Source organism: Notothenia rossii (genome assembly GCF_949606895.1).
Source record: "Notothenia rossii genome assembly, chromosome: 4".
NCBI classification, from domain to species: Eukaryota; Metazoa; Chordata; class Actinopteri; order Perciformes; family Nototheniidae; genus Notothenia; species Notothenia rossii.
In genome coordinates, this window is record NC_136902.1 from 67,222,287 (window position 1) to 67,235,365 (window position 13,079).

Consider the following 13,079-nt stretch of genomic DNA (forward strand, 5'->3'; position numbering starts at 1 on the left):
TCCAACAATATCAACCTCATTAAGAACTTCTGGCAAAACATATTTTATCCCTCATCAAAGATAGCAGAAAACATGCATTATTGTACTCAGTCAGGAGGAGAGTTTGACTGAGGATCACTCAAAAAGTACACAATAAAAGTACTCTAAATAGTATTTATCAATCTTCAACCTCCAAACTGTTTTAATTAAGTTTTGAAGAAAAAACCCAGCTCGAGAACGGGAAATACGACCGCAGTGTCAATTCAACACAGTAACAAACTATACTCATACTTTATAAGATCATGGCTGACAGTGCAAGATAGACAGGCAGATAGACAGATCGTGAGACAGACAGACAGACAGACAGACAGACAGACAGACCGGCAGACCGACACACACACACACACACACACACACACACACACACACACACACACACACACACACACACGCACACGCACACACGCACGCACGCACACACAGACACACACACACACACACACACACACACACACGGGCAGACTGTCTTCTGTATGTTTTGCATGTAGGCATATATTCAATATATTTGTGTTAACACGCCCCATCTAAAGGCAAATATTATGAACCTTTATTTTGAAGAGTACAGCGCAAACTAGCCAATCAGAAGCAAGGAGCGCTGGAGACCCACCCTTATGTGGAAACGAATCGAAACATTGAGTGGTATAGTTGTTTTAACCATGGATGTATGGTTTTAACAGTAAGAACAGAAAAACGAAAACACCACCTGAATTTCCGTTTGTTTTGGGGTAAAATTGTAAAACAAACCGTCAAAACATGCAACATTCGTCGTCAATGACATTCAATCTGCCTAACACGTGATGTGGGAGGCAGGCCGCAGGCAAAGCAAGTTATATTACAGTGAAACGTAAGTGAAAGTATAATTGTAGGCTACTATAGAGAAGTCGTTGTTGTGCTCGAGCAGCAAGTAGATATTTATACGAATAAATAATCATGTATTTAATCTTAAAGATATTGAGTTTCTTGTATCTTTGTGCAGGTAAGTTATTTTCTTTCGCTTCTTTTACATATTTTGGCTTGTTAATTAGCCCATAAAACATGAATGAAATTACTATACTACTACGAAGTACTGTACTGTAGCCTACTAATTGTATTTTACCATATTACACATTACTAATATATAATATTAACAGTAAACTAAACTGTGCTATACATTCTTCTTCTTCAGTATGTCTTGTTCACTTTTAGTTCAAATTCATTCTCTAAGAAACAATATTTTATTTACATTTTGTTAAATGTTAAGTTAAAATGGCAATTGATTTGTTTGTTAAAAAAGCACTTAATACATTTGACAAATCATACAATGTCCATACGTCTCATCTCGTCCTGAGCATGTCCTGTGGTTTGACATCACTTTTCCTAATGTTAACTAACTGTAATTATTATGTGCATGTTAAAACATTGCACAATTTAACTATCAAAAAGAAAGCAGACATTTTCATCAGGTTTTTTTTTCAAGTTTCAGTATATTTCCACTAGAGTGAGTGATAAAAGATGGCACATGTGAATAATCGAATAAAAAAACAGCTGTAAAAAATAATCATATGCAAAATTGTAATGATCATTCTGAAAGAGTACTTCTTAAACTTTAAACATACCTGATTTGTACTTTAAATCAATAATAGTTAAATATTTGAATGCTATCATAGTGACATTTCACACCGCAGGACAAATTGTGGCTGAAGCTATAAGAAAAGCTTAAAAAATAGTGAAATTATACAAAAAATCCACGGAACACTAGCAGTTTAAAAGACTTCAGCATTTGAACATTAGGATTTCATACAATTGTAATCATCATTAGAACTTTGTTTTAAAAAATACTGTGTCACCCTTATTTGTCAACTAGGCCTATCCACTACCAGTATAGTAGGCTATATTTTGACTTCTGGAGAAATCAGACTTTTTGACTGCCTGAAATACGTGTATGTTGTGAATCGTTGCCAATTCTGCTAAGGTTAAACCTAATTTCAAGCGTTCCATTTTGAACTTTAGTTTCGGTGTTTTGGACAGCAAGGACTAAATATCCCTAGTTAAACCTGTTAACAGGCAATTGTTTCATCTATCCATCCATCCATCCTCTCCCACTTATCCGTGGTCGGGTCGCGGAGGTAGCAGTTCCAGCAGAGAGCCCCAAACTTTATTTTCCCTGGCCACATCAACCAGCTCTGACTGGCACAGAAGTCCAGTAACAAACCACCACTCTGGTTCAGATCAGGGGGGCCGTTCCTCCCAATCACGCCCCTCCAAGTGTCTCCATCATTGCCCACATGTGCGTTGAAGTCTCCCAGCAAGATTAAAGAGTCCCCTTCAGGATCCTCATACAGGACTCTTTCCAGGGTCTCCAAGAAGGCCGAATACTCTGAACTGCTGTTTGGTGCATAAGCACACACAACAGTCAGAGTTTCCCCCCCATAAGGCGACCCTCTTGTCTACTGGGGTAAACTCCAACAAAGAAGCACCCAACCAGGGGATTGTGAGTATCCTCACATCTTGGGCAACTCCGGAGAAGAATAGAGTCCAACCCCTATACAGAAGTAAGGTTCCAGAGCCGACGCTCTGCGTAGAGGTGAGCCCAACCAGATCCAACTGGTAACGCTCCACCTCCCGCACAAGCTCCGGCTCCTTCCCTTGGCTTTCACTGCCACCCTTCTAGCAGCGCACCCGACCCCATCGCTGTTTCCCGTGGGACGGAGAAGCGGAGGTGTTGCCTTTTCGGGCTGTGCCCGGCCGTGCTCCGTGGCAAGCCCGGCCACCAGACGCTCGCCGACGAGTCCTCCTTCTGGGCCTGGCTCCAGAAGGGCACCCCGAGCTTCCTCCGGGCCGGGTATCCTCACTCCTTGTGTCTTCTTTCATGAAGTATTTGAACCAATCTTAGTCCGGCCCGTTTGTCATTTTTGTCTGACCTGCCCCTCTGGAGAGAGCGAGAGTTTTTTATGTTTTCTGTTGTGGCCGAATCAACACGATAAGCCCACAATTAGTATTGTAGCGTCTAACTGCGATAAAAACACAACTTGTCAGCGCTGTCATCTGCCCCCAGTCACGTGACTTTGTTTACAATCTGACAGCTGGAAGCAAAGGAAAGCCCTCCGAGTCCGGCCTCATATGGCTATGGTGATCACACCAAATGCCTGCCTGTCGTTAGAGTATAGGGGACAAACCAGGGGACTTTACTACTTATTTACAAAAAAAACACCTAAATATACTTGTTATTTTGCTTCTGTCTTTCTGTGTCTTTTCATCTGCTCCGTAAACTCCCTCAACGGGGCCGCTCACTCCCTTTTCTTGATCGCCCTCTCACGGAGAACACTTCACTGCCCCGCTTCATTGTAGGATTTCTGCCATGTCTCTACTTCAGTTTGACCATCTCTGTTATTAAGTTATGGAATTCTAAATAAATAAGTAATTAAATACCTTACCGTTACTGCGCTCATAAAGAATGATAAGAATAATGCGTATTGAACTGGTTTAATTAATTAGTGAGTTTATTTAAGGTAATTAGTTAGAAGCTCTATTTTATCAGTAGCCTATGTCTGCCCAGCAGTTACAATGGTCAAACTACATTAAAACAGAATTGTCCCCATTTTTCTTTATTAGTTACTAACATTAGATATTTGAATGGGATATGGACCGCAAAAAATGTGCCTGAATAACGAATTTAGCAGTTGGAAATGAAAGTCAATGAGTGTCATTTGCAATAACAGTGTTGTGTTTTTATTACATTACATTACATGTCATTTGTTAGTTGCTTTTATCTAAAGCGACTTACATACTCAATACTGTGGACAATCCCCACAGGAGCAATTTGGGGTGAAGCGTCTTGCCCAGGGACACAACGACATGCTGACTGCAGTGGGACTCAAATTTGCTATCCCCTGGTTCAAAGTCCAGCACACTACCCACTGAGCCACAGCCACCCCATTTTATTTTATGAACCTTTTACATTAAAACAGGGGGGAAGCCCTTTTTCCAGTTTAGAGCAATAGCCCCTCCAAATGTCTGTGCACGTCCCTGCTCTCCACCACGGTAACGTGCTGGTTATTCAGAGAGGCAGTTGTTTCAGTTGAGGGCAATTTGCATGCTGGGAGGTGTGGTGAGCAAATTTCAGTTAAATTTAGACAAATGACTCAGCATGCACTTTAACTTCTATATACATCTGACTTTTAGACCCCGGAAAAAGAGTTGAAGTACCTCAAATCGTTTAGCCCAAGTGATACTTTCTGTCTGTTCTGAGTTTGTATCGTCACGGTTAATGGCACAAATTGTAGATCATTGGATAAAAATACACTATACTGCACTCTCCTGCTTAACACTGTACTATAGTTAAATGTGTTATACTATACTGTGCTACACTATACTACTCTGCATTATAGTGTATTATATTGTACTATACTGTTCTACAATTAAATATACCAGTGTATACGATTTTAAACACCATACAAAACTGTACTGTAATATAGTATGCAAGAGGCACCATATTCAGTAGCCTTAATCATACAACTACACTGTATTTTATTTTGTTATTTTGCAATATACTGTACTCAAATCTCTGTAATACGGTAGTATATCCAAGGTTGGGAGGGTCACTTTCAAATTGTAATCCCGTTACAATTACTAGTTACCTATAAAAAAAAATAGATATACCGGTATATATCTGTACCCTAATCTACGGATCGCAATAAAACATACTTTTGGGATTACTTTAATATCAATCGCAATGCATATCAAGACGAGAAAAGAAAAAAACAATACATTGGCTTTGTGCAAATGCATTATGTAAGACAACAGAACAATGTCAACTTAAAAAGGAAGAAACCAAGATACTTTGTTTAAAAAAAATGTGTCCTCTGCACAGCGATTCTTTAAAGCTTTCCTCCAACAAATTCAGGCTATAGACAAACAATGAAACACATGAACATATATTACAGTTTAAAAGGCATAAATAATAACCTTAGCAAATAGGAAATGCTTAGATTTTGTTTAATACATACAGTTAGGCTCTATCGAGACGTGTGCCTCTTGGGGTTCTAATTCTTTTGAGGTGTAAAAAACAATATATTGTTTTTTCATTTAAAACATTTAAGGTAACATTGTAACCCTTTTTTGTTTTGTGTTGTGAATCCTGGTACATGAAATTCCTTACTCCCCAAGCCTGAGTATATAACTACATTACACTGTACTATATGTTTGTGAACTACACTGACTCCCTCTGTGTCTCTCAGGTGTGCAGTGTGTCCATCAGGTGTCATGGCTGCCCTGTCAGTTCACTGATGAACACGTGTTTAAGAATGAAGAGGGTCACACGGAGAATCAGCTCATCCACAGAAAGGCCAAGCTGCAGTTTGGTCAAAAAGGAGACGCTGATGTTAATCCACATGGAATTACTTTCCTGATTACTGGTAAGACCTGTAGCCTATTGAGTTACAGACTCAAATCTATTGTTTTCTAATGTAATCTTTTGTGCTGTAGTCTCTAAATTGGACCTGCGGCGATACTTGGAGGGAGTGGAGGCGGAGGAGTTGGAGTGTGAGCTGCGTAGGTACAGCACAGCGGGCATCCATGTTCGCTGGCCGGTGCTGGGGGCCCGGGAGTACAACCACTGGTTCACCTTCACCCTGAAACACACCAACGGCCTGTTCAGAATCACAGGCTTCCTCAGACACCCATCGGACACAGCAGCCCCGGGACAGCAGGACTACAACAGCTGGACTCCCATCGGGGACAGAGAGATGCTCGTCACAACAAGTAACACTCAACACATGTCTTTCTATTCAATCATTTTGGGATGCAACCTTGTATTGTAAATTCACAAGTGAAAGTTTTGGTACAACTTTATTCATCAAGTTCGTCATCATGGTAATGATGTTTATAGGACACTCTCATGGATCTTATGAGATCTGCTCAAAACGTCATGTTAGCAACCACTCAAAAGGTGGAGTTTTCACACAGTTAAAGAAAAACTTTACACGCAACATTTCTATTCACTAGCACTCCAACACATGTACGTGATAAGCTAAGGGACGGGACATCTTTAAGCGGTTGACCAATCGCAACAGAGCATGCCAGCTAACCAATCAGTGGATGCTGGGCTCTGGTTTCAGAAAGAGGGTGAAAAGAGGTGTTGAAGCACAGGCAGAAGGAGAAAAATCAAGAGCTTTCTGAACATTAAAGCATGTAAACATGTCACAGTAGAGGCACATAACACAGATATTAATTATTATTGTTACCTTCAAATCCTTATGGAAATGTTGTTCTTATTGCATGTCTTCTCGGTAAAAGAGAATCCACAATCAGAGAAAAAGTCTTGTGAGTGGAAGTGAATGGGGGCTGCAATTAATCAATTCAAAATTACTTAAAGAATTATTGCAGTGAACTCCAGGATTATTACTGTGTTGATAAGGTTTTGCTGAAGTTAAGCGTTGTCCCCATTTACTCCAAATCATCAAACATTATCTTATTTTTTTGATTATTTCGTGAAGGCACGCAAGATATAACACTTTTAACTCCTAATTTAAGGTCAGTTCCATATTGAAATGTAATTCTGGCCAGTTTTCATGTTTAAGAACTAAGTGTGTCTCTGTGTGCCTGTGTCTTGTCTCTTCCGTGTCCATAGCTGCCATGGTAATGAAAACACTAACTCCATCAGTGAGAGCAGGCCTGGGCTCCAAACAGAAACTCCACTGCCAGTTTGCTGTCGACCACCATGGACCAAACTTCGATGTGGAGTGGCTCCTGCAGCAGCGTGGAGAGAGAACCAGCCTCTTCAGTCACAGCAGCCGCTCAGTACAGAGCAAGGGGTCCGGGGTCCTACATAGGAGCCTGGCAGACGGGGACGCTTCCTATACCCTTCCCTTCACCAAGTTGAGCAGTGAAGGGACGTACATCTGTTCAGTGTCCGTGTTTCCACTGTTCGTCAGTATTGATATTGTTCTTCAAATCGAAGGTAAGGAAGAGTCAAAGAGAGGATCAGACCAGACTGCCATTTCTGGGCTATTAATAATGTGAGTTATAAAATGAAGGTCTGTTTTTCTGTATGACAAAAAAGGATACATTTGAAGAATCTTTCATAGTTAAAGAGTATCTGTTTCAGAAATAAGAAAACTTGCAACTTGCCAGCATTCTTTTAAAATTGATTCCAATGATGATTCAATGATTCCAATCCATGTCGTTGGTAGCGGCCACCAAGTGCTTCACTTTTTTTGTGTGTCCCTTCCGAGTGCTTCGAGTGTCAAGTAAAAACTTTTCAGTGAAAGCACTAGTGACGTCACCGTTGTGGTAGGGAAGCCTCTTTTGGACTGTTTTTGTCACAGGGATAAATAATATATATAATAATAAAAACAATGTGACAATGACTTAAGAAGAGAGGGGATTTACCGTGACAGACAAAACTAAGTTACAATTAAATACCTGTGCTGCCTGCTTTGCTTGTATGTTTCTTCTAGGCTAGCTGTTTCAAGTGATGTGCTAAGCTAACAGTTGTATTCACACCAGTTTATATTAAATGTACAAAACATGGTATATTGACACTGAATTCAGTGGTGCAAGAATGAGTCCTAAAACCCGATTTATCCTCTTGAAGTCAACGTTTTTATTGTGTTACTTTGTAGTTAGAAACATCACATAAGGTTTTGGCTAGCTTACAATATTTTCCAGTTATGTTCTAAAACATAAAATACTTCAGAAAATAAAATACTCAACTCATGAATATTGAAAGCTATGTGTCTTGAAAACGGCGGTTGCTAGTCAGTGACTAAAAGAGACTACTAAACATCATCACGCTGACCCGAGTCCTCCTTTAGCCCAGCGGTGGTGATGTGCAGCCATGCGACCGCGATGTACAGTAGTTTGTGAATAGCATGACCTTAGCTTTTTACTTCTGGCGATTGCTTTATGCTTCAAAAATCACAAATTGATATTAATATAATGAAGATTATCCTGCTAAACAAAACGTATTAAGTATCATAAACGTGCATTAGCCTCAGATCTTATTTTATGCAATACACCAAAATCCAATAGGGAAATCCCATTGCTTTTTGTCAAAGGAGCCCTTGCGATGCTAACTTTCGAGTCGGCCTAGAAAATCACGTCATCCCTGCACCACTCTATTGAAGTAACTGTACCACCTAATACTTGCTTTTGGACACAAGATTGGCAGCTGGAGTCAAAGTCATAATGATACACTTTTGCTGAGATGATCTGACTTTATTCTCTCCTCAGAGGCTCCCAGGGTCTCCCTCAACGTTCGACCCACTCTGACGCTGCTGGAGGGCGGGGAGCAGAGGGTGACATGTGAGGCAGACAGTTACTACCCTTTGGATGTGGAGATCGGGTGGTACATGCAGGACCCGGCGGTGGCGGGACAGAGGGTGGGCGCTTCTCTCCCCGAGAAGCTCCAGAACGTTCTGCTGTCCAGCCACAAACACAACAACGACAAGACGTACTCGCTGACGGCCTTCTTCTACCTGCGGGCTGCACTCAAGCACTCAGGAAGGGAGTTCACATGCAGGGTATCCCATAAGTCCCTGAGGGTGCCCATCAAAAAGAGCTTCACCCTGACTGTGGAGGGTGAGTGGAGGAGGGCTGAATTAATTAGCTTATTAGGTTTATTTGTAATGATGATATTGGCTTCCATTAAATGTTGAAAAGAAAATAATCCAGATAAAACGATTATTGTGCCACATTCTGTTTTAATCACACTAACTTTAGTTGTGTTTTTAATCCAGCGTATCGCGCCTTTCCTTTACAGTTGTGCCCTTACACCAGAATTACCTTTCTTCATGAAAAAACAAATATATATTTATTTTATTCAATAAATATATATTTTGTATCCATAAAAAAATACAATATATTTATTTAAATATGTGCATATATGTACATTGTCAAACATATACATATTTTTTTGTTTATATATTTTATCTCCACATCATGTATGTATATATATATATATATATATATTCAAATAAATAATGTATGTATACAAATATATATTCAAGAAAATCCACCTTATATTTGCAAAGTCAATTAACAATGTGGTCAATATATCGATTTTTCAGTCAGTCAATATTGACCAACATATTTGTTATGACTTCTGCCATAATGTAGCAGCAAAAGGACCGTAACACACTAGTAACACCTAATACACTGCAGTTCTGTGAGCTACCACTGAACAGCAGCAGAGGAGCATAATCTAACACTAGATTCAAGATTCAATTCAAGGCTTCATTGTCATGTGTCCAGTAACTAAAGTGTAGATATGGCAATGGAAATCTTAAGTAGGCCTACCAGAGTCCTCCAACAATGCTACATAATATATGTAGGACATATAAAACCAATAAAATAGTCATGTTTGTTATAATCAGAATACCTTTATTCGTCCCACAGAGGAGAAATGTACACCTGTTCCAGCAAAGAGCCATAGATATCTTAAAATCTCTCAAGAAGCATGCATAAAAAAAAAAATAAAGATAAAAAACTAGAAATTACGCAATTTACAAGATACACATCCAGAACCAATAACAGTTAAGGGATATAGCAGCCAGGTGAAAGTATAAAAGATTGTAGTATAGCACAGCTATTTACGGTTTATATATATATATATATTGCACATAAGTAGTATTGCACAACAGGAGTGTTAGTTAGATATTCTTTGTTGTTATATGTGTGTGGGGTCTACAAGGGTCTGTGGTGGTTGTAAAGTCTGACCGCTATAGACTGTATATACATTTATATAAAGGTCATGTTGGTTTTCTGTTTTCTCCTCAGAGCCAAGCGGCTGGATGTTTTACATTGTCATCTCGCTGCTGCTCACCCTGTGTGTGCCGTGTTACCTGTACTTAGGTGAGTGTGGGGTCCCTCAGACAAAGTCATTGAAATGAGCTCTGCCTTACCTTTATCAGCGGCAAAAGGAATAAACATTAACGCATCAATAAACGTATTCCATCAATGTGATATGTACTATTCTGAAAAGGACCATTCTGCATACCAATGTACTTTTACTTAAACATGAATGCAGGACAGGCTATTTCTTTCCACCACTGTTGATGCCTGAAAAAATGATTGTCATTTATTTTCTCCACAGCAAGAAGAAAAGCACGACAGGTAGGATGATCTTATAACAAAACATGTTTTGTTACCACTGTTTAAAGAGTTCATGTGTTAAGACAAAACCACAGAAAAGACCCAAACCAGACATGGTAGCAACCTGTCAATCATAAGTTAGCCATGCCTAAAAGGTCCCCTATTATACTCTTTTTCAACACTATATTATAGTTCTCAGTTAAAACATGTTTCTGAATTGTTTGGCTCAAAGTACCAAACAGATCATGCATTGTTGCCATAACCCCCTCTGTTTCAGCCCTGTTTCAAAAGTGCTGATTCTGTGTCTGTCGCCTTAAAATCTAATGAGCTGCTGCTGGCAACGCCCCTCTGTTAATTGATTGGTTAAAAAAAACATAATAGCGCTGTTACCTTGGTTGGTTATTGGCTAATTGTTGCACAACCCAAAAATCTGTTGTGATGTCACAACATTGCCAAATCTGATTATCAGACAGGAAACCAGCATCATTCTGTATTGAAGACTTTAAACTATAATTGAGACCATAATCACAACAGTTAAATATTTCCTGAAGTAATAAATCATGTGAGAAGTACAATTATTTTCCTATAGACTTTTATACAATCTGATATTTTTCTTTGTGTGTGTATCGAGCAGAACCGACTATACTGAGCAGCAGCCTTGGAAGAGTGAGCAGATGAAGCGGTAACGGCGAACCTCCTACCTCGTCAGTTTGTTTCAGAGACTCATTTGATGTGTGTGTGTGTGTGTGTGTGTGTGTGTGTGTGTGTGTGTGTGTGTGTGTGTGTGTGTGTGTGTGTGTGTGTGTGTGTGTGTGTGTGTGTGTGTGTGTGTGTGTTTTATGGTGAAGATTTGTTTTTGTTGTTGCATAGATTTTGCTCATGCTAAAAAAACTTGATATTGAATGATCAAACAGGGGAAAATGCAACAGTTTAGGGGTTCATGCATAGTAGTAGTAGTAGTATTTTAATAGAGCAACGCTTGTTGATACACATGCGAAGTTCTGTACACAGGCAGCACAGCAAGCAAATACTCCAATACTGAAGGACAGCAAACATGGATGTAAATAAAACACGATTTGAAGAATTAAATAAATAATGAATCTCTGAGAAGGTAAATATATTCAACACATTTGTTAGACTTCAGCAACACACTTATTGAGAAATACTGAATCTAACTATATTTGGGCACATAGGACTACAGTGTTTTATCTATATTGTTCATTTTCCATCCATCCATCCATCAATCCATCTTCTCCCACTTATCCGTGGTCGGGTCGTGGAAGTAGCTCTTCCAGCAGAGAGCCCCAAACTTCCCTTTCCCCGGCCACATCATCCAGCTCTGACTGGGGGATTCAATGGTGGTCCCAGGCCAGCGAAGAGATATAATCCCTCCACCTGGTCCTCGGTCTACCCCTCGGTCTCCTCCCAGCCTGGAACACCTCCCTAGGGTGGCATATAGGTGCCCGAACCACCTCAACTGGCTCCTTTCAACGCGAAGGAGGAGCGGTTCTAATCCGAGTCCCTCCGGGATGACTGAACTTCTCACCTTATCCCTAAGGGAGATGCCAGCTACCCTGCGGAGAAAACCCATCTCGGCCGCTTATATCCGCAATCTCGTTCTTTCGGTCATGACACATCTTTCTTGACCATAGTTGAGGGTAGGAACGAAAATGGCCCAGTAGACAGAGAGCTTTGCCTTCTGGCTCAGCTCTCTTTTCGTCACAACGGTGCGGTAAAGCGACTGCAGTACCGCTCTCTGCTGGAGGCAATGAATGCTCAGATTCTCCGGCCCATCTCACGCTCCATTGTTCCCTCACTCGAGACCAAGACCCCGAGATACTTTAACTCCTTTTCTTCGGGTAAGGACTCATTCCCTACTTGGAGTGGACAGTCCATCGGTTTCCTGCCATGGCATACCATGGCCTCAGATTTGGAGGTGCTGATCCTCATCCCAGCCGCTTCACACTCAGCTATGAACTGATCCAGTGAGTGCTGAAGGTCGCAGACCGATGAAGCCATTAGAACCACATCATCTGCAAAAAGCAGTGGTGCAATCCTTAGCCCACCGAACTGCAGTTGCATTGTTCATTTTATTTTATTGAAAATAAGTCTATGCTCAAAAACTAAAACAACAGAAAATCTCTGTTACCTCAGAAGCAACAAGGAGCCCTATTAAGTAACATGTATCCACTGTATGAACAAGATATATATATATATATATCAAAGATATGCACACAGTGTAAATACAATATTTCTTTTTGAAGGCATTTAATAAACACGATGGTACTTTGAGTGTGATTCTTCATGTAATCCAAAAACGTTTTTTTGGTACTGGAAAAAGCCCAACATATATCTGCACCAGATAGTTCATTTTATGTAAAAATGATTCCATACTTCCCTGCGATTAATAAACATAAGATGTTTCATGTGATTTTAAATGTTCCTTTGAAGATTGAAACTTCATTGTAAGTAAGACAGCTGCTCGATTTTGATCACTTTAGCAAACAACTTCTCCAGAATTAGCTCTTACGGGCATTTTCAAGTGTAATTCTTGAAACATCCGCTTTCTCTCAAAGAAAAAAAAACACCATTTACGAAAATGTTCAATTTTCAGTGTTTGGTCGTTTTTTTGTTTTTCTAAAATGTCTTCTTTCATTCTGCTATATTAAAAAGGAAACATAAAAAAATCAAATGTTGGTCTATTTGACTTACTTTGTCTATTTGCATCCCTAGATTTCTCCATAAATTCCCGCAAGGTTATTATTAGATCATTACATATTTAAACTTAACAGTAATACAACAAATTATTGTCGCAAGTAATCAAGTGAGGAAGCTTAATATTGTTATGTATTAGTTACATTTATTTACCTTTTATTTTAAGACATTTTACAACACATTAAACACTTTAACCCAGGGGTTGCCAACACGTCGATCGCGAGCTACCAGTAGCTCGCGGAGGTTTTCCGAGT

At 39.9% G+C, this 13,079-nt stretch overlaps 1 protein-coding gene across 1 annotated transcript; it reads left to right on the forward strand.

Annotated features, from left to right (window-relative positions):
- Window positions 1-901: 901 nt before the first annotated feature.
- LOC307035820 (tapasin-like) lies at window positions 902-12,802 on the forward strand. The gene is made up of 8 exons (XM_079675559.1): window positions 902-1,015; window positions 5,256-5,432; window positions 5,503-5,778; window positions 6,647-6,976; window positions 8,251-8,598; window positions 9,796-9,870; window positions 10,112-10,131; window positions 10,745-12,802. The coding sequence occupies exons 1-8, from the start codon at window positions 970-972 to the stop codon at window positions 10,757-10,759; spliced, it is 1,287 nt and encodes a 428-aa protein (XP_079531685.1). The 5' UTR covers window positions 902-969; the 3' UTR covers window positions 10,760-12,802.
- Window positions 12,803-13,079: the final 277 nt, after the last annotated feature.

What these genes read in the sequence shown, in the direction of transcription:
- LOC307035820 (XM_079675559.1), top strand. Translation starts at nt 970, where the DNA reads ATGTATTTAATCTTAAAGATATTGAGTTTCTTGTATCTTTGTGCAG. An exon ending in TATTGTTCTTCAAATCGAAG is followed by an intron (nt 6,977 to 8,250) that starts GTAAGGAAGAGT and finishes TTCTCTCCTCAG; the next exon opens with AGGCTCCCAGGGTCTCCCTC. An exon ending in CTTCACCCTGACTGTGGAGG is followed by an intron (nt 8,599 to 9,795) that starts GTGAGTGGAGGA and finishes TTTTCTCCTCAG; the next exon opens with AGCCAAGCGGCTGGATGTTT.